Consider the following 26,340-nt stretch of genomic DNA (forward strand, 5'->3'; position numbering starts at 1 on the left):
ACCATCAAAGAATATTTTCTTCTGTGTTGAAACTATTTGAGTTCTTTTAATAGTGGTCTCATACAATATTTGTCCTTTTGCAACTAATTTCACTCAGCCTAATGTCTTCCAGATTCCTCCATGTTATGAAATGTTTCAGATTCATTGTTCTTTATCATTGCATAGCATTCCATTGTGTGAATATAACAATTTATTTATCCATTCATCCGTTGATGGGCACCTTGATTGGTTCCATCTTTTTGCTTTTGTAAACATTGCTGCAATGAACATGGGTGGACATATTTGTTCGTGTGAAGGCTCTTATTTCTCTAGGATATATTCCGTGAAGTGGGATTGCTGGATCGTATGGTAGTTCTACTTCTAGCTTTTTAAGGAAGTGCCAAATTGATTTCCAAAGTGGTTGAAATATTTTATTGAAATTCCCTCATTTTCATTGTCCTGATTTTACCAAACATGACGTAATTAGATTTGGAAATACCAGTATGGAGCTGTGAGTTATTTTAAGTTTCATGTATGAATTTCTTTAAAGTTTACTTTTTTGCTTATGGAAAATGCCTGAGTGTGTGCTCTGGAGTCAGACTGCCTTCTTTCCTGACTCCACCACTTAACTTGTAACTTAGAACCAATTACTTAACCTGGTTGTGCCTCGGTTTCCTCATCTATAAAATAGGGCAGAACCACTCTAGGATTGTGGAGGAATAAAGTAATACTTCTGTGTCAATGCTTACTATTATATGTATAGGTTGGTATCCTCACTCCACCAGTAAACTTTGTTCGGAAGGTACTCAGCTCTCTTGCTCTATGGGTCAGCAAGCCTAGCTCCACCAATAAGTGGCCAGAGACACCCCATTCCCCTAGAAAGCCTCCTGTGCAAAGGTACTCAGCTCTCTCTCTAGCTCTGTGGTCAAGACCAGTGTCGTCTTGCACTGGTCTCCAGGTTCTGCTGCTGCCGTTTCTGTGTTATTGCTGTTTCCCTGCTGCTGCTTCTCGAAGTCTGTGCCGTCTCCAGTATAACAACGCTCATCACTTCCTTCTGAGTCCTCACCAGAATTGTCTTTGATGTAATTCCACCAAGAGTCTTTTAAAACACTTTCAGTCTCTACCCATTCAGAGTTTCAAAACTGCTTCTGCAATTTAGGTATTTGTTATAACAACACTCCGCTCTCAGTGCCAAATTCTGTCTTAGATATCTAGCGCTACTATAACAGAAATACCACAAGTGGATGGTTTTAATAAACAGATGTTTTCTCTCAGAGTTTAGGAGGCTAGAAGTCCAAATTCAGGGTGCCAGCTCTAGGGTAAGGCTTTCTCTTTCTGTCGGTTCTGGGGGAAAGCTGTTGTCATCAATCTTCCCCTTGTCTAGGAACTTCTCAGTGCAGGAACCCCAGGTCCAAAGGATGCGCTCTGCTCCCGTAGCCACTTTCTTGGTGGTTTGAGATTCTCATGTCTCTCTGCTCACTTCTTTTAGATCTCAAAAGAGAGTGATTAAAACACAATCTAATCTTGTAGATTGAGTCCTATTTCATTAACATAACTACTGCTAATCCCACCCTCATTAATATCATAAAGGTAGGATTTACAACACATAGGAAAATCACATCAGATGACAAGACGGTGGACAATCACACAATACTAGGAATCATGGACTAGCCAACTTGACACACATTTTTTGGGGGGGATACAATTCAATCTGTAACACCTGCATTAGGTCAGTCTAGCCATCTCTTGATGGGATTTTACCTGGCCACTTTGTTCATTGCTGTTGGCTCACTGCTTAGTCAGAGTTAGACCATGCTGATATTTGTTGCACTCAACTTGCTGAGGGGCATTTCTTTAACTTCACAATAATCATTTGTATCTAACTTGGGCAATGGGACCAAAACCAAAGAGGCTTCCTTTGGACCAGAAGGATGTGCTACTTTAATTTGGCCAAAGCAGTGTAGAGGGTCAGCGAAAAAGAGGAAGACCCTCAAAGAGATGGATTGACATAGTGGCTGCAACAATGGGCTCAAACATAGCAACAATTGTGAGGATGGTACAGGACCAGGCAGTGTTTTGTTCTGTTGTACATAGAGCCACTGTGATTTGGAACCAACTAGAAGGCACTTAACAACCCAAAGCAGTACTTCCTAGAAAATACCCAGGTGTCCTTAAACACTTGCAGAATCAAAATAACTGAAACCTACCCTCTTTCAAAACACAGACAAAGCACCCAAAAGATATTCAGGTATAGTTTCCTGGGAAAGGCAAAGGTTAAACTCCATAGAGTGGCTGCATTCCAACAAGGGTTAATTTTCCAGTGTAAAACTTGGTGCTTCTCTAGTTTTGCAACTTGGATGACTAAGGAGAGTAAAAAAAGCAGAGAGGAAAAAAGGAAGCATTCCAGACGTTTTCAAGGAGGAAGACCAAAAGCTTGGGTTTTTGTGTTTGTATTTTCATTCTTAAGAGTCAGAACCAACTTTATAATACTTAAGAGGCCTGAATAACATCTGAAGGCAACATCTTGAGAAAATAATTACCTAGATCTAACAGAAGAGAGTGGGTGGGTGGATTTTTTAACAGAAGGGATGTGGAGCCCTGGTGGCAGAGTGGTTACAAGCTTGGCTGCTAACCAAAAGGTTGGCAATTCAAATCCACCAGCCACTCCTTAGAAACCCTATAGGGAAGTTCTACTCTCTCCTATAAGGTCGCTATGAGTTGGAATCCACTCGATGGCAATGGATTTGAACAGAAGGGATAAAAGACAACATGGTTTTCAATTTTATTCAAGTACAGAGTTAACAATTTTTGCATTTTCTACATAAGAAAAGACTGGTCAGCTTCAGACACTTTATAGAAAAATTAGCATTCTAAAAACAAATATAAATCCATAGTTGGCTTTGTGGCCAAGGGTGAAAAATAACTATGAAAAGTTATCAAAATCCTAACCACCTCAGAGACCATTATAAATTTCAAACAGTAGTAGACTTGCTACACATACTACATTTTCAAATTCTAATATAAACAAAACATAACCACATAATTCGGCTACAGCTAATTGGTTTCAGAAAAGTTTAAAAAAATCTGCAAAACTTATCACCTAAGTTATAAGACTATAAAACTTTTGTAGATTCTTTTTGCAAAGTTAAAAAAGCAAAAAATGTAAATCTTTAATAAAGAAAAACAAAACAATTCTCTTAAATTTCTTATATATACCTCTTAAGACATATATTATACATTTGTTGCAAACTTTCTTTACCTGAGAGTATTTCCCAGGACCCTTTACTCCAAAGGATTACCATAAAGAGGTCTTTCATCACCTTATTCACATAAATGATTAAATTTCTATAGGAGGAGATCTGGACATACTCATTCTTTATCAGTTATTCTCCATCTTAGTTTTTTTCTTAAAGGATTTTGCTTTTTTATAGTGGAGAAAAAAAAAAAAAAAAGACAAATACCTCTTCGGTAAAAGCCAAATATTTTCCCCTTTCAAAAACACTGCTCCTGCAAATTTGATTTACTGAAAGATCTTTAGAATGGGTAGCATTTGTTCTAAAGGTCTGTGTAAACAGCTCTCCACTACTGTGAAATAGAAGGTCCAACATTACAGAGTCCATCTCTGCCTGAAATACAAAACTAAACTAAATGTTGGATGGCTTTACAAATATATTGACGATGGCAGAAAACATGGCGGTCTTAAGAACAAAGCCATCAGAAGTTAGTTCTATTAGCAAGTTAAGGAGACTAACCCACAGAGAACTCTACTAGCCAAGTGGCTAAAGCACTGTCCGATTACAGAGGGCCCAGTGTGCAGGGTCTTAACACAAGGTTAAACCCTTCTTAGGTCTAGGTTAAGCCCTCTTTCATTTCCAAAAGATATGACACAAGTGTACACCAAAATAAGGTACTATTTAGAAAGGCAGTAAAAGGAGGGAAAAAAAGCCCAGGAAACTGAAACACAGGCTCTAGGATTCCCTTTGAAGGGTATCAGGAAGCACCAATGGTGGTAAACGTCTAGAAAAAATTAAATAAGTACATAATCTTAAAAAGGCAAAGGCTGACAATACTAGGTGGGTGGGGGGATTAACACTACACTGAGGTCATTCATAATGAAGGATTCTCTGAGGAACTAGAAATAAAAAATGTGGTGTGGGAGCTCTCCTGTTAGCCATTCCTTATGGGAACCAGAACCCCAAATCCCCAGTAACTCCATCCTCCAAAAAACCCATATCCACACAATCTACCCTACAAAAGAACTCCAAATACCTCTGGCAAGCAATTCTCTCCAACCATTTCCCAAGAAACTGTGAGGTCAAGAACAAAACCAACTAACTAGCCAGTATTACTAAAAAAAATGGTCAATCCAATAAGGACAAAGCACGGTTTTCCCCAAGGCTTATGTGAGAAATAGTCTCCGGTCTTCAGTCAGGTAGCAGGTCTAGTACAACAACATCCCCGTAAATACCCCTCCCCCCACAATATAGTGTTTTACTAGGAACACGAGAGGGAAAAAAAGAAGAGTATTACAATCTTCTCCAAGTCAGACAAATGGCAGGGAGGAAACATACACATACAGCTTTTTAAAAATTCTTCTTTGGCATTCACAGCTAAAGAAGTCTGACCAGCAGCTTCTAGGAATGCGCTTTTTAAATCATATACAAAAAGTTGTAAGAAACAAAGGTCTATCTTTTTAAAAAGTTGTCAGTGAGTTAATCAAATTAGCACTATTATCGGAAATCAAAACAGTTGGCACAATTTTTCCAGTTTCTTAAATCACAACAGCATAAAAATACAGGGTTCCTTAAACCCATCAATGTTGACTCCTCACCTGAGTATTGTTATTACAATTAGTAATCCTTAAAGTCAACTTCTTATTGGTGTATTTATATGCCCTCGGTCCTCAGAGCACATCCATCTCTCTTTAGATCAGCCAGATAAACTTCCTAATGTTTTTAGTTGAAGATAAAAATCACAGTGACTGTTCTTCCATTCCATCAGACCAACCTTCAAAGGGGAACTCTGTGCCACAAACCAAGCCTTAAAAAAGCCTTAAGGAGCTGGAAAAGGTGGGTTCGCTGGACTGGCTGATGAAGGAAGTTTCGAAAGTCCTGCTACTGGTAATGTCTTTTCATTTGTTTTCCTGAGCTTTTCTGCTAGGGGGAAGGGAAGCCAACAAGGGCCAGGCAAGGAATACATGACATTGTCACCTAACCTTGAACTGGTGCCAGTGCCGGTTCTAAAGGCAAACCAGCTTGTTGCCAGGCCCAGCTGAAAGGGCAAACCAAGGACTCTACTAGACCTCAGCAGGAGGAAAACATAATGAAACTAGTCACTGGTACTACCCTGGCTCTTGATCTGCATCTTCTCATGGTGCTTCCTAAGCTTGCTCAGAGCCAGAGCTTACCCGGAGCTCCCCACCCCATGTTATTGCTCCAATCACTGCACAGGCCCTCCACAGCGCCTGCTACACAAACCACCCAGGCTGCGCTCCCTGTGCCTGTGCCCACAGGGCTCCTCCTCCCCCCTGGCTTACTTAGGGTTTCTGAGGGTAGCAGGAGGCCATTCATCTTGTGACTCCAGATGGATCTTTGAGAGGCTGAGCACAAAGACCTCCTGCCCCAAATAAGGAAATTTTAAAAAGTTTACAAAACAAGACTCTCTCTCACACAGATTGAGTGCCTTCAAAAACTAAAAAAACACTGAATGTAAGGCAAGATCCTAAAGGAATCCATTCATTTTATTTGTCTCTGCACCACACCACACCTTCTTTTTTCTTCTTGGGAGTAGGGCAAAGGAGGGCAAATGAAGAATTTGAAGAATTTCCCATGTCAGCATTTTGGCACACTGGAGCCGAGCTTCACTGGGACTCAGTTCTGCCCAACTCAAAAGTAGCACAGAAAGAAGGTCCAGGCTGAGTCTTCTTATTCTCAGACTCTCTTTTCCAGGGAACCTGACCAAAAGCATTCTTTCCATCCCTACATGAAATACTAACGAGAGAGTCCCTACTATGTCTCCACAGGTATATTCAAAGGGCTTCCCACTGAGTACACCTCTTCCCTGACTGAGAACATTGACACTGAAAATGGACATCTTCTCGGGCAGTCAAATCTGCTATGAACATTACTTCATGAGTATGTATTTTGGAAATTTCTGTGAATGTTGTCCATAGCTTAATCAAATACCCACACCCACCCCTCCCCCACTACTTCTTCTAAATATAGTTGGTCACTTCCACTACTTGTACAGTAGGCCTTAACTGGTCATCCCTGTTTGAGGTGCTGCTGCCTGGGATCCTTGCCTCAGGAATTTTACTCCTAGGAAACCAAAATGGATGTTAACAGTGTGGTCACATTTCAGATCTGGAATACAAAAGCCCTTTGCTTTTACAATTTCAAAGATCTCAAGGTGGAGAGGAAACTCAGGGACTGACCTTAACAACTGAAAGAGGGGTGCAACAGGCTTCAGTCAAGAAGCGACTTTTCATTAAGGTCCTTAAGCGTATTACTAACAGCACTAACAATGAAGGATTATGGCCTTCCAAAGAAAACAACATGAGTATTGTTCTGGAACTGTGTGAAAGACAACACAAATCAGAGTCATAATTATTGCAGTAACTTGGATCAAGCAGTGTTAGTATGGGGAGAGGGGGATTTCACCCGGGGGTGATGGCAAATTGTGCTTTTTCACATTATAATGAAGATGCTGAGCCCAGAAAAGACAGGGTACCTCTGGGAAGGGACAGGGCAAAAGTGAAGTCTTTTCCACTATCACAATTTCAAAGGGCATCATTGGGAGGCCATGAGGAAACTGCACTAAGGGTAGATGGAATTTTAAAGCAGGTGCTGCCTCCTTGACCCCAAGAATACCAGGGAGCTGTGAGCAAGGAGGTCTGCAGTCTGAGGCCGGTCCTCAGAGGCCATGGGCTCCAGAGGCAGAGGAGCTTGAGAGAGGCCTGCATTCTGTCAGGGACAGGAGGCTCAAGGTTTTGGTATGATTTCTATTCTAAGAATGAAAAACAACAGGCCACACAACATAGGCTATTATCCCTGTGAAAAGATGTTGTGCCCCCAACTCTGTTGTGGTACAAACATACACAAGGGAAGTATCAATGTAACCACTATTCCAGTATCTGGGGGCAAAATATATCACCCATGATCAGTCTGGTTGAAAAGTCCTTTAGGAGAAACTGGTAGTTTCTTTTCCAATTTCATAATTAAAAAGCTAATTAGGAGATTTTTTGCTGAAAGTTTTTTCAGACCCACTCAAGCTAGCCAGGAGTTGTCAGCTTTTCAGAGGGCATCAGTCACTGTGTAAACACGTGGGACACTTGGTCAAAGGACATCACTCTAGCCTGCACGTGTGCTGAACCCAGGGTTTGCTCAGATCCTCACACGGAGAACTGTCGAGAGGGACAGCAGAGGGGAGCGACCAGCCTCCACAGGTACAGCAGCACACACATCCAACAGGACACCATCTTGACCCAGAAGATGGACCAGCTCCCGCTGAAGAACGTTTCAATGTTGGCACTTTCATAGCTGGGGAAACAAGAGATCCAGATGTGGTCAGAGCAGGAAGACAGCAGTGGGTAGGGAGGCCTTACCCACCAAGTGTCTCCCTGCTTCCCACTCTCTCCATCCTTTCTTTTAATAGCTTTATTGAGATATAATTCACATCCACAGAATTCAGCCATTTAAAGTGTACAATTCAGTAGCTTTTATTACGTTCATAGACTTGTATAACCATCACTATAATGAACTTTAGAATATTTCTTCACCCCAGAAAGAAATCCTACACCCCCTTTAGCCATCATCCCCACTGCCTCCTAAACCACTAACTTAGTTCCTATTTCTATGAATTTGTGTATTCTGGATGTTTCATACAAATGGAATCACATACTATGTGGTCCTTTGTGACTGGCTTCTTTCACTTAGCATACTGTTTTCCAGATTCGTGCATGCTGTAGCATGTAACAGTACTTCATTTCTTTTTATTGCCAGATAATACTCCACTGTATGGACATGTGACATTGTTTATCCATTCAACATTTGATAGACATCTGAATTGTTTTCACTTTTTGGCTATTATGAACGATGCTGCTGTGAACATTCATGTACAAGGTCTATGTGGATATATGTTTTCATTTCTCTTGGGTATAATGCTAGGAGAGAATTGCTGGATCATATTGTAGCTTTATGTTCAATCATTTGAGGAACTGCCAGACGGGTTTCCAAAGTGGCTACACCGCTTTACATTTCCACCAGCAGTGTGTGAGGTGTCTGATTTTTCCACATCCTCGTCCACACCTGTTACTTATTTTTTGATTATAGCACCCTCCATCCTTTCTTCAGCTTCCCGAGCCCAATTTTCCAGGAATTCCCTAAGCAAGTCAGCATCACTTGGAAGCATGAAAGCAACAAACCTCCCCCCTCTCTTCCTTCAGGAGGAGGCTCGGGAGACATCTTCTCAGTGAGTCTTCCCTGACCACTGTTTGAAACTGCCACCCCACCATCCTGAGCCCCACCAGGCTCTCCTCATTCCCCGTCCCCATTTTATTTTTCTCCCAATACTCATTACCATCTGACTCACTGTATTTGATTTTGATCACAATCTGTCTCTCCCACTACAACATAGGTCCTACTACCTAGAACAGTGGGGCATATAGTAGCCACTCAAATATTTGTTGAATCAATGAATAATCAGAGACTGAACCTTACAAAATAAATGAATCTCTATGAAACTAGTTGCTATTGAGTAAATTCCAGTTCATGTGACTCAATGCGTGTCAGGGTAAGACCGTGCCCCATAGTGTTTCCAAAGGCTGATTTTTCAGAAGTAGATGGCCAGGTCTTTCTTCTGAGGTGTCTCTGGATAGACTCAAACCTCTTTTCAGTTAGCAGCCAAGTGCTTAACCATTTCTACCACTCAGGGACTCCTGAATCTCTATATAGTGACACAGGCAATCACGTCTTTCATGTGTTGGCAAGTTAAAAAAATAACACCACCTCAAGGGGGAAAATATACACATTCACATTTAATGTTTTTAAAAATTATACATGCTTGTAAATGCATAGAAAAGGAATAGAAGGACATGCACCATATTGTTAGCAGCGGTTATCTCCGGTTAGGGAGAAGTGAGAGGGAAGTGTCACTTAATTACTTTCCATATTTTCACATTATTTTTTTCAAAAAACACCACGTTTCATACTTTTGTGATGCAGAATAAAAATAGTATTTCCTCTTTCTTAAAGCAGATGACTGCTTAGGAATTCTAAGAAATGTTCCATCACGAAGTTTTTCCTCCATTACTATGACTATGTACTTCAAGACTGCCCATAATAGAGTTTGCCTTCTATTTTGTTAAAGTTACAGTATGTCTCACCAATTTCCAGGGTTAAAAAGCATGCCAATGGACTGTCAGGAAATCAGAACTGTTTCTGGAAAGGTTGTGCATGCAGCAGGATGGGAGAGTTTAGTTTGTTGCTGTTGTTGTTAGGTCCCATCTAATCAGTTCTGATTCACAGGGACCTTATGTACAATAGAAGGAAACACTGCCCCGTCCCATGCTATCCTCACAATGGGCTATGTTTGAGCTTATTGTTGCAGCCTCTGTGTCAGACCATCTTATTGAGGGTTTTCCTCTTTTTTGCTGACCCTCTACTTTACCAAGCGTGAAGTCCTTTCCAGGGATTGGTCCCTCCTGATAACATGTCCAAAGTATGTAAGACAAAGTCTTGCCATTCTTGCTTATAAGGAGTACTCTGGCTGTATTTCTTCTAAGACAGATTTGTTGGTTCTCCTGGTCAAAACCAAGAACCAAACCCACTGCCATCGAGTCAATTCCAACTCATAGCGACCGTTATAGGACAAAGTAGAACTGCTCTATAGAGTTTCCAAGGAATGCCTGGTGGATTCGTACTGCTGGCCTTTTGGTTAACAGTCACTGCACTTAACCACTATGCCACCAGGGTTTCCAGTTTTTCTGGCAGTCCATGGTATATTCAATACTCTTTGCCACCACCACATTTCAAAGGCATTAATTCTTCTTTGGTCTTCCTTATTCACTGTCCAGCTTTTGCATGCATACAAGGCAACCGAAAATACCATGGCTTGGATCAGGTGCACCTTGTACTCAAAGTGACATCTTTGCCTTTGAATACTTTGAAGAGGTCTTTTGCAGCAGATTTGTCCAATGCAATACATCATTTAATTTCTTGATTGCCGCTTCCATGGGTGTTAACAGTGGATCCAAGTAAAATGAAATCCTTTACAACTTCAATATGTTCTCCGTTTATCATGTTGCTTATTAGTCCAGTTGTGAGGATTTTTATTTTCTTTATGTTGAGGTATAATCCACACTGAAGGCTGTGGTCTTTGATCTTCATCAGTAAGTGCTTCAAGTCTTCTTACTTTCAGCAAGCAAGGTTGTATCATCTGCATACTGTAGGTTGTTAAGGAGTCTTCCCCCAATCATGATGCCTCATTTTTTTTTTTTTTCATATAGTCCAGTTTCTGATTATTTGCTCAGCATATAGATTGAGTAGGTATGGTGAAAGGATACAATCTTGACACATACCTTTTCCTAAACCATGTACTAAGTACCGTATCCCCTTATTCTGTTAGAACAACTGCCTCTTGGTCTACATGCAGGTTCCTCATGGGCACAATTAAGTGTTCCAGAATTCCCATTTTTCACAATGTTATCCATAATGTGTTATGATCCAAACAGTTGAATGCTTTTGCGCAGTCAGTAAAGCACAGTTAAACATCCTTCTGGTATTCTCTGCTTCCAGCCAAGGCCCATTTGGTATCAACAATCTACTACCTGGCAATCTACTTTTGAAAAAAAATGGCCAGTGAAAACCTTATGGATAGCAGCAGAACATTGTCTGATATGGTGCTGGAAGAGTTTAGTTTAAACTCTAGGAGATTTCATCTGTGTCTCAGTACCTTTAAGAACAGTACTTACCTGGAGATATATATATATATATATATATATATATATATTTATATACTTCCCCCGTGTTTTGTGAAATTATTATTATGGCTGAAGTGAAAAGATCAATTTGGGTTGGAGGGGACAGAGGAATAAGAAGAAGCTATAGGGAACTACCACAAAGAAAAGGGCAATTACGGTGGTCAGGTAAGAATATATAAATGGTGGTAGCTGGGAAGAGAGGAAGGGTAAAGATCAAGGAAAAATCCTTAAAATATTATCCAGATCTCTGTAAGTTTCATTATTACTAAGCAGTAAGACTGGTATTATAAAATACTAGCAGTTCTCTCCCCAAAAATGAGTAAAGCACTCCTCCTCATTGGTTCTGGTAGATGGTTCCAGAAATCTTAATTCAATGTCTACCACAGACCTCTTCAGTCCTTGAACCTCAATGGATTGGGGAAATAACTGGATTTTTTTTTTTTAAGACTGCGCCTTCTAAAATATCTAAGGAAACGGGCCACATACTTGAACCAGTTGGTAACGGTCATCATCACATAGAGGGATGCCAAAAAGAACATGAAGTGGAAATAGGAGTAGTTATAGACGGTGTCTCTCTTCTCATCATAAATAACCCGTGGTCCTTCTTTCATATTCCGCTGCTCTTCAGCATCTGTGGGTCACAGAGGGAAGCATAAGTTTGATGTGTGTACATACGTACACTTGCTATTTCAGCAAAACCATGCTCACTAATTTCAATCCCAGGGGGTGTTGAGTAGAAAAGATGTTCGAAAATTATTTGTATCCTCAGAAACTTTTGTCTTTGTCATAAACACAAGACCCCCACCCCACACCAGTACCTTCCTAAACAGGACAAGTAACCTAACACCACATTTATTTTAACAGAGCAAAGAGAGCACTAAAAAACACGAGACTTATTAGAAACTTAAAGAGTAGGCTGAAATTTCCCAAGCTCTGGTGTCCTCCAGTCCAAGAAGAAAAGTAAGTGGAAGGAAGGAAATAGTTAAAAAAATTAGGTATCAAGACCTCTTGGTATTTTCCAAATCATTCCTTAAAAAATTGTATTTACAGCTTCCCTAAATCTCACTGTATAATTTAACTCGAACATGAGCCAAAATATGGACTGATTTTCCCCTGCCAGAATGTCAACACAAACAAACAAAACCCCAGCAACCCTTGTAGAAGAATGTAAAAGCATATAAACAGTAAACCAGCATTGGAATAAATTTTTTCCCGCTTATCATTCAAGTTCTCTGTGTCTAAATCCCAAATGGCTACAGAGCAGAGGTCTAGGTCTAGGTTGTACAAGATAGATGCACAGAAGTTCTCTATTTACCCTCTCCGTCGGGACCAAAGCAAAAACAACACCGAGTTACCTGTGAAGGCAAGACCAACAAAGTCAGGTGGCTTGTTTTCAGCTCCTCTACCTCCATATTAATAAAGCACTAAAGCTCCCCTCCACCGCCTGTCTGTCAGTTTGTCATACTGTGATGGTTTGCATGTTGCTATGATGCTGGTGTTCTGTATGTCTCTATAATGATCTCAAATCCCATAAGCTATAAGACACTATTATGCTTTCAAAATACATATGTCTAAATACTCATAATAAGAACTTAGAAAAAGAAATATGTCTAACATTAGCTATAAGTCATTAGAAACCTGGAAATCACTAGAAAGTTCGATATTTTTGAACTTAGACATAGAAGTATGTGAAGTATGTCAAGAACAAAAACATTTAAATTTACTTTGACCCGGCATGCTGTGACACAGGGAAACATGATAGAGCTCATCTCTAAATAAACCCCATGATCTCTAGCCCTGAGGAAAAGATGTGTCATCCAGCTGGCCTCCAACCCTGGAGAAAAGACATAACACACTAGTCTCTGATGCCACACTGGCCCTTGTCATGTGGAGCCAAGGTGACAAATTCACATATAGTGAAGCCTGTGAGAGCTGGAACTCAATAAGGCTGCCTTGTTTTTCTGGGTCTTGAAAGTGTTCAACCTTTGACAAGGTGCAATCTAACCACTTTTCTATTGCTCTCTATTAGTGGAAAATATTTGAATTTTCCTTCTCTGACCAGTTTGATACATAGGTTATGGTTTTTGCAGGTGTTACTGTTTAAACCCAAAATTTCTGCTCACTCACTGAGAGAGGGCAGAGATATCAGATTCTGCCTGGTGCTGCCGATCTTGGGCTCTGGCTACAAGGAACCTCCGCTGAGTTCGAACCATGGTTAAACCTTCCTCCCAAGACCTGAAGTCTAAAGATTTGGACTCTAACCACTGAGCTAACATTGTAATTGTAAATTCTGATTCTCTGGTTCTAAATGAATGTGGTTGTGAGGTCTTACTTGCATACCCTGCCATGACTACCTTGCAAAAAACTGAACGAGTTTATGTGTGTCAGACCTGAGTATCTCTGTATTAATTTCTAAGGTATTAAACCCTAGACAACAGCTGGAGCTATGCCACTGGTACTTCAAATATCAGCAGGGTCACCCATGGTGGACAGGTCTCAGTGGAGATTCCAGATTAAAAAAGACTAGGAAGAAAGGCCTGATGAATTACTTGTAAAAATTAGCCAATGAAAACCCTATGGATCACAACATAATGTTAGGCTTAGTGCTGGAAGATAAGCCCCCCAGGTTGGAAGGCACTCCAAATACACAGTGGCCACAACAATGGACTCCAGCATACTAACAATTGTGAAGATGGTGCACGACTGGGCAGCATTTCATCCTGTTGTACGTGAGGGCACCATGAGCTGGGGCTGACTTGATGGAAACTAACAACTACAAAGGTCCCCACCCACATGCCAAACTTTCACCTATCTGAACTGCATCCCAGGCCCTCAACTGTTATTTTTTTCCTTCAGTGGGCTTTCATTGAGCATCTGCTTTTTCCCAGCACTGTTCTGGGTACTGGTGGCAGGAAATATGAGGAACATGAGGATGTGCCCCCCACAACTCCTTTAAGGAAGGGCTTGTTGCTCACTCACACTACTCAGCGTGCTGTCAGCAGCCAGCCTCCAGGCTCAGCTCTTCAGGCTTTGCCTCAGCTGAAGAGAGCTGCCTTGTCCTAGAGCGAGCCTTTCCTCGGAAACCCACATCCAAGCCCAGCCATCCTGACCACCTGGGGGACAGCTCTGATGGGTCATCTATGCTCCAGAGCCCCTCATGAGGTTGGTGGAGGCTTTGTTCAGCCCGCACTGCACTCTGACATCACCCTCTACCCAATCCTGCTTCTTTTCCCTCCATCCTTAGATATGGGTGCTGATCCCTAATATATACCCTGCACATCAAACTCTGCTTCTGGAGGCCTCAACCTGCAACATGAAGTGAATAAGACAAGGTCCCTATTCCCATGGAACTCACCTTCCGGTGCTTTGTTTTATGTGCTAATCCTCTTAAACCTATGAGGCTGGGATTCTTATTCTGTTTACAGCTGAGGAAACTCAGGTTTAAAAAAATTTTAGGCAGGTTAAATAACTAGCCTGAGGTCACAAAACTAGCTCAGTGACAGCTGGTACACAAATGCAGCATAGCACAGCGGCTCCAAGGTCTAAGAGCCACAATAGGTGCTATGTAACATGTGTTATCTGGGAGACGGTGGAGCTGACAGAATCTGAAATTGTAAAAGCTAAGGAATTTGGAAGCAGGAGGCCTACCCAGATTTCCTGTTAATATCGGGGGCTGAACTGGCTGCCTCCAGGGAACAGAGGTGGGTGCCCCCAGGGACAACCGTGGATGGGAGGCTTTCCACTGAAGAGTCTTTGGCACCTCTGGCATTTCATACCATGTTTCTTACCTACTCAAGACAATATACTTAATTAAAACTATCAGGTTATAAAAAAAAATAACTTACTACATGTGTCCAGAAGGATTCTGGCAAACAAGGTAGGAAACACTACATGTACGAAGACAGTCCAGCAAGTGCTGGATCCTTGATACATTCTGGCTGAAGATATCTGAACTGCAAAGCACAGAGGCTGAGGGAGCTTGAGCCGTCATCCCATTTATGCATTGCCAGGCAAACCTGTGTTTCCACCCTGCATGGCAAGAAAACTTGTAACAGAGGTAGTGGTAGCCTTGACAGAACCTTGGACTAGGTGACGCTGTCTAAGACTCACTAATCTCATTCAGTAAGCCAAGACATCATGTACTAAGGCCCTCCTTGTTTTTAAGGCTCAAGTTACCATGAGAAAGTACTAACTCTCTGTTTCAAAGGTAGATCCTGTGAAACGTGATGCAAGGAGAGCTAGCCACCTTCCTTTCTGCATGCTCTTCGGGTCAAAAGGATACATGGGGATGGTTTTCCTCGGAATGAGCAGAAGAAAAAACTTTCTCACTTCCTGCTCTTAAATCTAACTTAGAGACTTGCTGTTCTTTGAGCTTTAACTCTGTACACAATAGGGATATTGAAACTGCAAGCTTACAATCTCAGCAGGTGGTCACCCAGTCAGTGGTAGAACAATCGTCTGCCTTCTAGAGACAATTTTCTTCAGAATAACAGGCAGTAACCTATTCAAACTCAGTGGTTTTCTCCCCTCTTACTGTGACAAAAAGAACCGGTGAACAATGCTGGCAGGCTGACAACCCTTCATAACGGTTAACTATCTCCAGGTCAGGTGCAGGAAACACCATCCCCTGAGACCCAGCTGCAGAGTAAAGTGCCGGTATCTGGATAGATAACAGGCTGCCTTCATCCAGAGAAAGCTATTAGAACGCAACCAGTGGCCAGATTCCAGGCAGGGTCAGCAGCAAGGACCAGGAGACCCTGGCAGCTGAGCTCTTGGGCTTCAATGGCTAAGAACACAGAATCAGAACTGCGGAGTACAGTTTAGATCCTGACAAATGGAAACCTGCAGGGTTTTACGTTTCTGTTTTCCCCCTCTATAAAATGGAGATAATAATAGCACCTCATTGGGTTTTATGTTGACTAAATGAAATCACATGTGCAGAGCTTAGAACAGTGCCTGGCAGACGGCAAGTCTAACGTCCTAGCCTTCACTGGAACCCCCAGTTCTTTCCATTTTGGGGCCACTGTTGAGTCTACTGGTGCCTCCATTAGATTAGGTCTTTGGCTTTATGTTCCATAAACAAACAAACAAAAAAACCAGTTGCCATAGAGTTGATTCCCAATCAGGGGAACCCCATATGTGTCAGAGTAGCACTGTGCTCCATAGGGTTTTTAATGGCTTATTTTTCAGAAGTAGATCACCACGTCTTTCTTCTGAGGCGTCTCTGCGTGGACTCGAACCACCAACCTTTCGGTTAGCAGCAGGCACATTAACCACTTACACCACCCAGGGACTCCAGATGTTCCACAGAGTTCTAGAAAAGAATTTTGAACGAATAAGAAAATAACATTTTGCCAACCAATGGGCAGCTGTGGACCACCTCAATTCTTTACATGCGAAGGTAAAAAGCCTCACAATCCTGACACTAATGTATTTACTGTTCAAAATTCTTTACTCAGTGGAACACCTACTTGCTGGGACTGTTGGGCAATTAAATGAATTAATAAAATGCTCGGCGCAGTGTCTGGCACAGAGCAGAAACTTAATGGATGCTGGTTCTCTTCTCTTCCCCATCTTTCTCCAGAATATTTATTACATAATTTTATAGGCATGCTAAGGAGGACACAGGTGGGTATAAAACAGATGAATGGAAGTTAAAAAACTATGCACATCAGAGAAAAAGAGCAGGGTGCAGCTTGATAAGGTTTACCCATGCCTCTGATGGGAGGTGAGCAGCAGGATGCTGCTCAAGAAGCCAACTTTGTTGAAGGAGAATCAAGAATTGATATAAGTTAACCCTACAGTATGTACAAGACAACATTTCTTTTTCTCTTAAACAATCTTTTTTTTGGTGCACTCTTTTTTTTTTTTTTTGCCTTTTTTTAATTGTGCTTTAAGTGAAAGTTTACAGTTCAAGTCAGTCTCTCATACAAAAACTTATTCGCACATTGTTATGTGACCCTAGGCGCTCTCCCTACAATGTGACAGCACACTCCTCCTCTCCACCCTGTATTTCCTGTGTGCATTCAGCCAGCTTCTGTCTCCCTCTGCCTTCTCATCTCGCCTCCAGACAGGAGCTGCCCACATAGTCTCATGTGTCTACTTGAGCCAAGAAGCTCACTCCTCACCAGTATCATTTTATGTCTTATAGTCCAGTCTAATCTTTGTCTGAAGAGTTAGCTTCAAGAATGGTTTTAGTTTTGGGCCAACAGAGAGTCCGCGGGCCATGACCTCAGGGGACCCCCCAGTCTAATTAAGTCTGGTCTTTTTACTCTCTTAAACAATCTTATTCTTCCTTTTCAAGAAGAGAAACAGGATCACAAAATGCAGATCAATACCGATACAAATAAACACAAAAAGACTTCATGAAAAAAATGCATCTTCAGAGATGAAGCAAGGCAAGAAAAGGAAATGAGCTTTACCTCTAGCTCAGGAGCTGCATATCGCCCTTGCAGCGCATCAGAACTCCACCTTGTTGTCGATGTCAAACTAAGAAACAAGCAAAAAATCATCATGGCATATTATATCACAATGAAGGAAAGGGACAGCTGCCTGACCAATGCTCTAATTTGAGGCTCACTTTTTTTTGTAGCCCACAAGGCTGGTTACTTAAATAAATGTCCTCTATCTTCACATCTTACCGTATTCCAAAATTGGCTAACCGACTCTATAGCTGATGGCTTTTTACATGGATTGCATTAGGTCATTTTAAGCAAAGAGAAGTTTGCGTAGGTAAAGAAATAAGATATCTTTTGTTCCTATATGTTGGTTTTCATCTCTCTCCCTTCAAATGCCAAAAGAATTTTCTGATGTAACTTTTACCTTTGCCATCCCTCTGACTAATTTCAGTTAGAGGAGATCAAAATCAACAAAAGAACCCAGAGAAAGCAATAAAAAGCAAAGGTCATGATTATTTACTGAGAGGTAATCAGTCTATGACAAAACAAAATTTCCTGCTTGAAAATTCAATAGAGTAGTTGACAGTATGACAAAAATATCTTCCTACCACGTTCCCCATACCTAGAGAAGGAGCCCTGATGGCGCAGTGGTTAAGAGCTTTGCTGCTAACCAAAAGGCTGGCAGTTCGAGTCTACCAGTCTCTCTTTGGAAACCCCGTGGGGCAGTTCTACTCTGTCCTACAGGGTCACTATGAGTTCAAATCAACTCGACAGCAACAGGGTTTTGGAGAGGTAAAAAGGAGCCCTAGTGACGCAATGGTTAAGCTCTCGGCTGCCAACTGAAAGTTCAGCAGTTCCAACCAACCAGCTGCTCCCCAGGAGAATGATGTGGCAGTCTGCTTCGGTAAAGATTTTCAGCCTGGAAAACCCTATGGGGCAGTTATACTCTGGGTTGCTATAGGGTTACTGTGAGTCAGAACTGACTCAACAGGAGGACAGAGGTAAAATGTTATGTAAATTTGGCTTACTGGAGTATAAGTTTTTTTTTTTTTTCCTGAAAAACAAAAACCTGGACTATTTTAAGCAACTAGAAATGTACACAAAAGATAAGTTACTAAAATTAAGGTTCAACTTTATATGCTGCCTTGACCTCTGGTAAAATACAGAGGGCCTCAAATGGCCTAACCACAAGTTCCCCTCCCACAGATAGGGTCCCACAGCCAAACAACCCCCTTAGAGAAAGGACCAAGTGCAGTTCCTACTTACTCCTGAGTAGCTGGTTTCACTTCCCTACCAGCCCACGGAATTATTCAAAGAAGCCAATCACATCCTCACGAGGGCACCTCGGGGCACCCTGCCCCCTTGATACTGCAAAGCCTGCCTCCCACAGCCCTTCGTTGTTCACTCTTTCCTGGATGCAAACCCTCTGTGGTCAAATCCGGCCTGCAGTGTCCATCTCCCCACCCCTCACCCTCCACCCCCTACCCGTGAGTACGTATGACTAATAAATCGCAGTCAATCTCTTTGTCCAGTGTCAGGGGTCATGTGCTTGACCATCCCCATAACCCTAGGGCAGATATCCCTTCCTCACCAACAAAATAAATAGGAGACGGTTTAAACACTAGGGTTCTAGCTAACTGTATACTTACTGAGCGCCTGCTATGCATCATGGTCTGCACTAAGCACTGGGGATTCACCAGGAACAAAAAGGTAACAATCCCTGTCCTCACGGAGCTTATTAGTTAGCATGGAGACAGGTGGGGGAATATTGCTCAAGAAGCTAGTCTGCTAGTGGAGAAGTAGAAGCCAAATAAACCACACAAGGCAACACTGCCTTCCCTGCCCATCCTTATCCTCTCTCCCAAGCAGCAAAGAGATCGATGTGATGCAAATAAACAGTAAAAAGCCTTCCTCACAAAGAGGTCCTCTGTGATGAAGATGCAATTCTTATTTTGTGGTCCCATCAACTATAACCACATCACTTTCACTTCTGCTTTGAACATATGGATGCTAATACATACCTACTCCACTCCCACTTCACAGTTCTTAGCCTATTCGGAGGATTGATAGAAATATTTCCCAAAGGCAGTGCATCCAGGAAACACACAACAGCTTGCTCCTGCAGTTAGGAATTTTATGCCCTCAACACATAGGAATTACGATTTAGTATAGTATATTGTTGTTGTTAGGTGCCGTGGAGTCAGTTCCTACTCATAGTGACCCTATGTACAACAGAACAAAACACTGTCCAATCCCACACCATCGTCACAATTATGCTTGAGCCCATTGTTGTGGCCACTGAGTCAATCTATCTCTTTGAGGATCTTCCTCTTTTTTGCTGACCCACGACTTTACCAAGCATGATGTCTTTCTCCAAGGATTGGTCTCTCCTGATAACATGTCCAAAGTGCATGAGACAAAGTCTTGCCACCCTTGCTTCCAAGGAGCATTCTGGCTGTACTTCTTCTAAGGCAGATTTGTTCATTCCTCTGGAATTCCATGGTAGATTCAATATTCTTCACCAAAAACATAATTCAAAGGCATGAATTCTTCTTTGGTTTTCCTTGCACTGGTTTTTTTAAATTCATTCTCCAGCTTTCACATGCAAATGACGTAACTGAAAATATCATGGTTTGGTTCAGGCATACCTTAGCCCCCAGAGTGACATCTTTGCTTTTTAACACCTTAAAGAGGTCTTTTGCAGCACAATATAATACAATATATGTTGTTTGACTTCTTGACTGCTGCTTTCATGGGCGCTGACTGTTGATCCAAGTAAAATGAAATCCTTGACAACTTCAATATTCTCCATTTATCATGCGGTTGCTTACTGGTCCAGTTGTGAGAATTTTTGTTTCCTTTATGTTGTATAATACATACTGAAGGCTATGGCCTTTAATCTTCATCAGCAGTATAGTGCTTCAGGTCGTCTTCACTTTCAGCAAGCAAAGTTGTGCGATTTGCCTATTGCAGGTTATTAGTTAGTCTTCCTCCAATCCTGATGCCCCATTCTTCATACAGTCCAGCTTCTTGAATTGTCTGCTCAGCATACAGACTGAGTAAGTGTGGTGAAAGGATACAACCCTGACACATACTTTTCCTGACTTAAAACCACGCAGTATCCCCTTGTTCTGAACAAATGCCTCTTGGTCAATATACAGGTTCTGCATGAGCACAATTAAGTGTTCTGGAATTCCCATTCTTCGCAATGTTATCCATAGTTTGTTATGGTCTATACAAATGCCTGTGCATAGTCAATAAAACACAGGTGAACGTCCTTCTGGTATTCTCTGCTTTCAGGCATGATCCATCTTATGTCTGCAGTGATATCCCTGGTTCCACGTCCTCTTCTGAATCTGGCTTAAATTTCCGGTGGTTCCTGTCAATGTACTGCTGCAACTAATTTCAAATTATCTTCAGCAAAATTTTACTTCCATGTGATATTAATAATACCGTTGGATAATTTCCACATTTGGTTGGATCACCTTTCTTTGGAATGGGCACAAATATGGATCTCTTCCAGCAGATTGGCCAGATAGCTGTCTTCCAAATTTCCTGACATAGATAAGTGAGCAGTTCCAGAGCTGCATCTGTTTGTGGAAACATCTCAGTTGGTAATCTGTCAATTTCTGGAGCCTTGTTTTTTGCCATTCCCTTCAGTACAGCTTGCACTTCTTCCTTCCGTATCATCGGTTCTTGATCATATGCTACCTCCTGAAATGTCTGAACATTGACCAATTCTATTTCCTGTAGTGATTTTGTGTACTCCTTCCATCTTCTTTTATTGCTGTCTTCCTGTTGAATAATTTCCCTAAAGAGTACTTCAAAATTGTAACTCCAGTCTTGAATTTTTTCTTTGGTTTTTTCGGCTTAAGAAATGCTTAGCATGTTCTTCCCTTTTGGTTTTCTAATTCCAGGTCTTTGCACATTTCATCCTAATACTTTGCCTTCTCAAGCAGCCCTTTGAAATATTCTGTTCAGCTCTTTTACTTCATTTCTTCTGTTCACTTTAGCTACTCTGTGCCCAAGAGCAAGTTTCAGAGTCTCTCCTGGCATCCATTTTGGTCTTTTCTTTCTTTCCTGTCTTTTTAATGACCTCTTGCTTTCTTCATGTATGATGTCCTTGGCGTCATCCCACAAGTCATCTGGTTTTCCATCATTAGTGTTCAATGGGTTAAATCTACTCTTGAGATGGTCTTTAAATTCAGGTGGGATATACTCAAGGTCATACTTTGGCTCTTGTAGTGTTGCTCTAATTTTCTTCAGCTTCAACTTGAACCTGCATACAAGCAAGTGATGGTCTGTTTTGCAGTCGGCCCCTGGCCTTGTTCTGACTGTTGATGGTGAGCTTATCCACCATCTGTTTCCACAGATACAGTCAATTTTGATTTCTGTGTATTCCATCTGGCGAGGTCCACGTGTACAGTTGCCATTTTTGTGGTTGAAAAAAGGTACTTCCAATGAAGAAGTGGCTGGTCTTGCAAAATTCTATTATGCAATCTCTGGCATCCTTTCTATCACCAAGGCCATATTTTCCAACTACTGATCCTTCTTTGTTTCCAACTTTTACATTCCCAGTAATTATCAATGTATCCTAATTGAATGTTTGATCAAGTTCAGACTGCAGGAGTTGATAAAAATTGTCAATGTCTTGATCTTTGGCATTAGTGGTTGGTTCATAAATTTGAATAATAGCTGTATTAATGGTCTTTCTTGTAGGCCCAGAACCCAGTGCCGTCGAGTCGATTCCGACTCATATTCTTGTAGGCATATAGATATTATCCTATCACTTAAATGTTCTTTTCAATGATGACTGCAATGACATTCCTCCTCAATTTGTCATTCTTGGCATAGCAGACCGTATGGTTGTCTGATTCAAAGTGGCCAAGACCAGTCTATTTCAGCTCACTGATGCCTAGGGTATCAATCTTTATGCGATCCATTTCACTTTGGAGGACTTCCAATTTTCTTAGGTTCATACCTCATACCTTCCACATTCTGATTATTAATGGGTCTTTGCAACTGTTTCTTCTCTTTTTGAGTCGTGCCATCTCAGCAAATGAAAGTGCCAAAAGCTTGACTCCATCCACATTATTGAGGTCAACTCTACTTTAAAGAGGCAGCTCTTCTCCAGGTGTATTTTGAGCCCCCAACTTGAGAGGCTCATCTTCTATACAAGAAAATGTTCTGCTGCTATTCATAAGGTTTTCATGGGCCAATTTTTTCAGAAGTGGACCGCCAGGTCCTTCTTCCTAGGAAGAAGGTGAAATCTGTCCATCATGGATGACCCTGCTAGAATTTGAAATACTGGTGGCACAGCTTCTAGCATCATGGCAATACACAACTACCACAGTAAAACAAACTGACAGATGCATGGTGAGTACAGTGTATAGTTTTCAGGAAAAAAAAATTTTTTAAAGATATTAATATTTGAAATTTTCACCTAAAAGATGTTTTTCATCCTTGCTTTTCATTCTGGCAGATTTGCCACTCTATTCCAACCATCACTGAGCACTAATGGGGGAGGATTGGTTTTTATTTCTAAAAATGCCTACATTCAGTCCATCACTGGTGACAATATGACTGCTACATGTAGATGTTACCTTAAGATAAGGTCTTTATTCAGTCATGGCATTTCCTCAACAAACATTCTACTTAAATATTTTCAAGGAAACAGTAAAACCTGTGAAAACTGGAAATAGTGTAAGGTGGAAACCTGCTAGAGAAGGACAACACAAGTTATTTTCCACCAACAGAGAGTGATAAAATAGTGATAAGACTACACCCTGTCAAAGGTAGACAACCTGTGAGACAGAAAAAACAAGGCAGTCTGGTGAGTTCTGGCTCTCACAGGTTTCAGTATATTATTCTTACAAGCTCTTTAGCCTATGAAATTCTTATTACCTGCATTCTGGCTACTACTAAGCCCCATCTGCTCAGTGAGTGCAACAAAGTTGCTATAAAACAATTTCTAGGTTATCCATTAACTTCTTCTCTCTCAGGACTAAGGTATGCGAGACTTTAACCCACTATTTCCTGAGGTGGGAGTAGGGCAGTGGTGTGGGTGGATGGAGACTAGCAGCATTTTGTTGCAACACTGCTTCACTGTGATAGGATGTCTAATACGCTGCAGCGTGTTGAATATGTCTGCCCCCACCCACTAAATGCTAACCCTGGGACAACTAAAACAATGTCTGCCCTCCCCCCACCAACACCTGGGAACCCCTGCAGTGCCCAGAACCCCTTCCACATTGGCAGAATAACTCACAATGCAGGTGCCCTACACACCTGCTTCCGATGCTTTTAGAGCTGGCTGAAGTCCCCTGGATCACAGAAAATACCTAAAGAACACATCCAAAGTTTCCTATTGGAGACCACAGTTTCTGCATTCCCCATCCCCTACCCCGCAACAAATTTACAGGGCAGGCTTGTGACTGTTCCCAGCTTTTGTGTGATGAAGTTTAATCATGTTCTCACTGTCCTATGCAGTCTGACTTGAGGTTCCCAGAGGGGACCACAGTCCTATGAGAGTGGGATGGGGGTGAGGGGCCACAACATATCTCCGAATGCAGAGTCATGAACATTTCCTGCTGGCAGGTTAGGGAGTGGCAGGATTTAATAAAGACACAAACTCCCCTCCCTTTTTTCTTACATACAAGTAGCAGGCCCAGAACACATCAAAAGAATTAATGCTCCTCCCTTGATTTGTCAACTTTTCTCAGGTTCTTCTAATCTTCTCTCCAATGTCATCATGCCAACCTTGTTCCTACTTCCACATGGCCTGCCACATCCCTGTAAATGTTCCATTTTGAAGTAGCAAATTGTTTGACATTTAATAAAGATTCTTAATTTTTCCAACTTTGTATTCAAAAGAATATTATTCTATAAAGCTTAAAAAATAATTATTTTTTCTTTTAAGCATAGCTAAAACTGAAACAGGGGACATTTTACAGCACAAATGCCTCCTTATGCTGTAATTATATAAGTCACCCAGCTTATCTTTCCAGCTCAGAGAAGGACCTGATTTACAAGTCACCTCAGAAAAAAAACTATCAACCTGTCTCTCCAAATACTCCAGTAAAGGAGACTCAAGTAAAGGTTTCCTGGGGCTGGAGCTAGAGGGTTATGGCAAAGGGCTCCGTGCCTCAGTTACCTCATTTTTTACAATGACGAGACTGAACCTGACTGACTCCAGGGTCCTGTCCAGATTGGGAGTTTGAAATTGAAGCCAAAAGAATAATAATTTCAATTAAAATCTAGAGACCAAGGAGGAAATTAAGGAATAGTTGGTGGAGGCTGAGTCTTGTTACAGTGAGGATCCAGACATAAGAGAGGAATAGGTGCTCAGCCTACAGAAGGAGCCATCAGAGATCACCTGCACAGGAGCTAAGATGAAGGCCTCCTACTTCACAGTGAGGTGAAAAAGCTGTGGAGTAATAATGCCTGGGAGCAATGAACGGTGTTCTAGACAAAGGGTTGCCTCCCTCAAAAGCCAGAGAGTAGGGTTTTAGTTGAAGCCTTCTTCCAAGTTGAGACAAAGTAAAATATACTGACAGAGCCCAGAAACAGGGCTTAGGACAGACAGCCAGAGACAGAAGATGGGGGTTATTGTGAGAGCCCCTAAACAAGTATGTGTATATTGTGTGGAGGTGGGGGGAATAAGCTGATGGGGTGGCACCACAGAGGGGTGAAAGGAGAGTTCAATGAGCCCTCCACAGCTTTACAAAAAGTCAACACTAGGCAAGCTTGGGCTTTCGTTGAAAATGCATGATTGCTACCAAAGATTCAAAGAAGAAACTAGTCTACAGGACTGATAAACTATACAAACCGTAGCCTCATCTACCCTAAGACCAGAGTAACCAGACGGTGCCTAGCTACCAACTACTGACTATTCTTATCAGGGCCACAATAGATGGGCCCTGATAGAACGGAAGAAAAATAGGGAACAAAACCTCAAATTCAATTAAAAAAAAAAAAAAGCAAGCAGACTTAATGGACAGGTTGAGACTGGAGGACTCTCGGAGACTACTTCCCTGAGATACTCTTCAAGCCTTGAACTGAAACTAACCCTTGAGGTCACCTTGTAGCTAAATAACAAATTGGCTCAAAAAATAATTAGCATCACCCATATGAGTTGGAATTGACTCCAAGGCAATGGGTTTTTTTTTTTTTTTATAAGTACTGTGCTCCTTTACAAAAAATCACCTATATGCGACCAAATGGTCAATAATTACCTTAAAACAACAATGAGAACGTAAGGGGACAGGGAAACTAGAGTAATGGAAACAGAACGACAAAAATAGAAGTAATGAGAACATTCATGCTTTGTGAAGAATGTAACCAATGTCACTGAACAACTTGTGTAGAAATTGTGGAAGGGGAGCCTAACGTGCTATGTAAACCTTCACTGAAGACACAATAACATTCTTTTTTTTTTTTAAAGGGGAAATGTATGGTTTCTTCTCCCTTTCCTCTACATGCAAGGAGCCCAGGTGGCACAGTGGTTGAAGCAATCGACTGCTAACCAGAAGGCCGGCAGGTCAAAACCACCAGCTGCTCCACAGGAGAAAGATACGGCAGTCTGCTTGGGTAGAGATTTATAGCCTTGGAAACCCTATGGGGTTGCTATGAGTCAGAATTGACTCAATGGCAGTAGATTTGGTTTGGGTTTTGGTTCCTCTACATGCAGTCTTCTGCATTCCTGCAACTTCTATTAAGCGTTCTAGATACTCCTACAACCACGTTCAAATGGCAGTTCCCACCTAGATGTTGCAACTTTTTTCTGGTAACACCTTCCATGATTTTACTCCTCCGAGTCTGGGAGAAAAACTTAATGCTTCAAGAAGTCATGACTGGAAAATGTCCTACATTGGGCTGAATCCCACCCCTAGCAGCATTCCCCCTTTTTCAAGAGCCTACTAAGCCTGAACTTGCTTTCCTGTGAACTCGAAGACAATCTGTGCATAAAGCTCTCAAAGCTGACTC

At 41.6% G+C, this 26,340-nt stretch overlaps 1 protein-coding gene across 1 annotated transcript in view; it reads right to left on the minus strand.

Annotated features, from left to right (window-relative positions):
* Positions 1-3,415: 3,415 nt before the first annotated feature.
* Positions 3,416-26,340, minus strand: part of SERINC5 (serine incorporator 5) — a 116,742-nt gene continuing 93,817 nt past the window's right edge. The window contains exons 9-12 of the mRNA XM_049866760.1: positions 17,380-17,446; positions 12,273-12,312; positions 11,444-11,588; positions 3,416-7,517 (exon numbers count right to left, since the gene is read on the minus strand). Coding sequence (XP_049722717.1) covers positions 7,370-7,517; positions 11,444-11,588; positions 12,273-12,312; positions 17,380-17,446 — 400 coding nt within the window. The 3' untranslated portion in view covers positions 3,416-7,369. The remainder of the gene's footprint in view (positions 7,518-11,443; positions 11,589-12,272; positions 12,313-17,379; positions 17,447-26,340) is intronic.

The sequence above is a fragment of the Elephas maximus genome, chromosome 2 (assembly GCF_024166365.1).
Source record: "Elephas maximus indicus isolate mEleMax1 chromosome 2, mEleMax1 primary haplotype, whole genome shotgun sequence".
Taxonomy (NCBI): Eukaryota; Metazoa; Chordata; class Mammalia; order Proboscidea; family Elephantidae; genus Elephas; species Elephas maximus.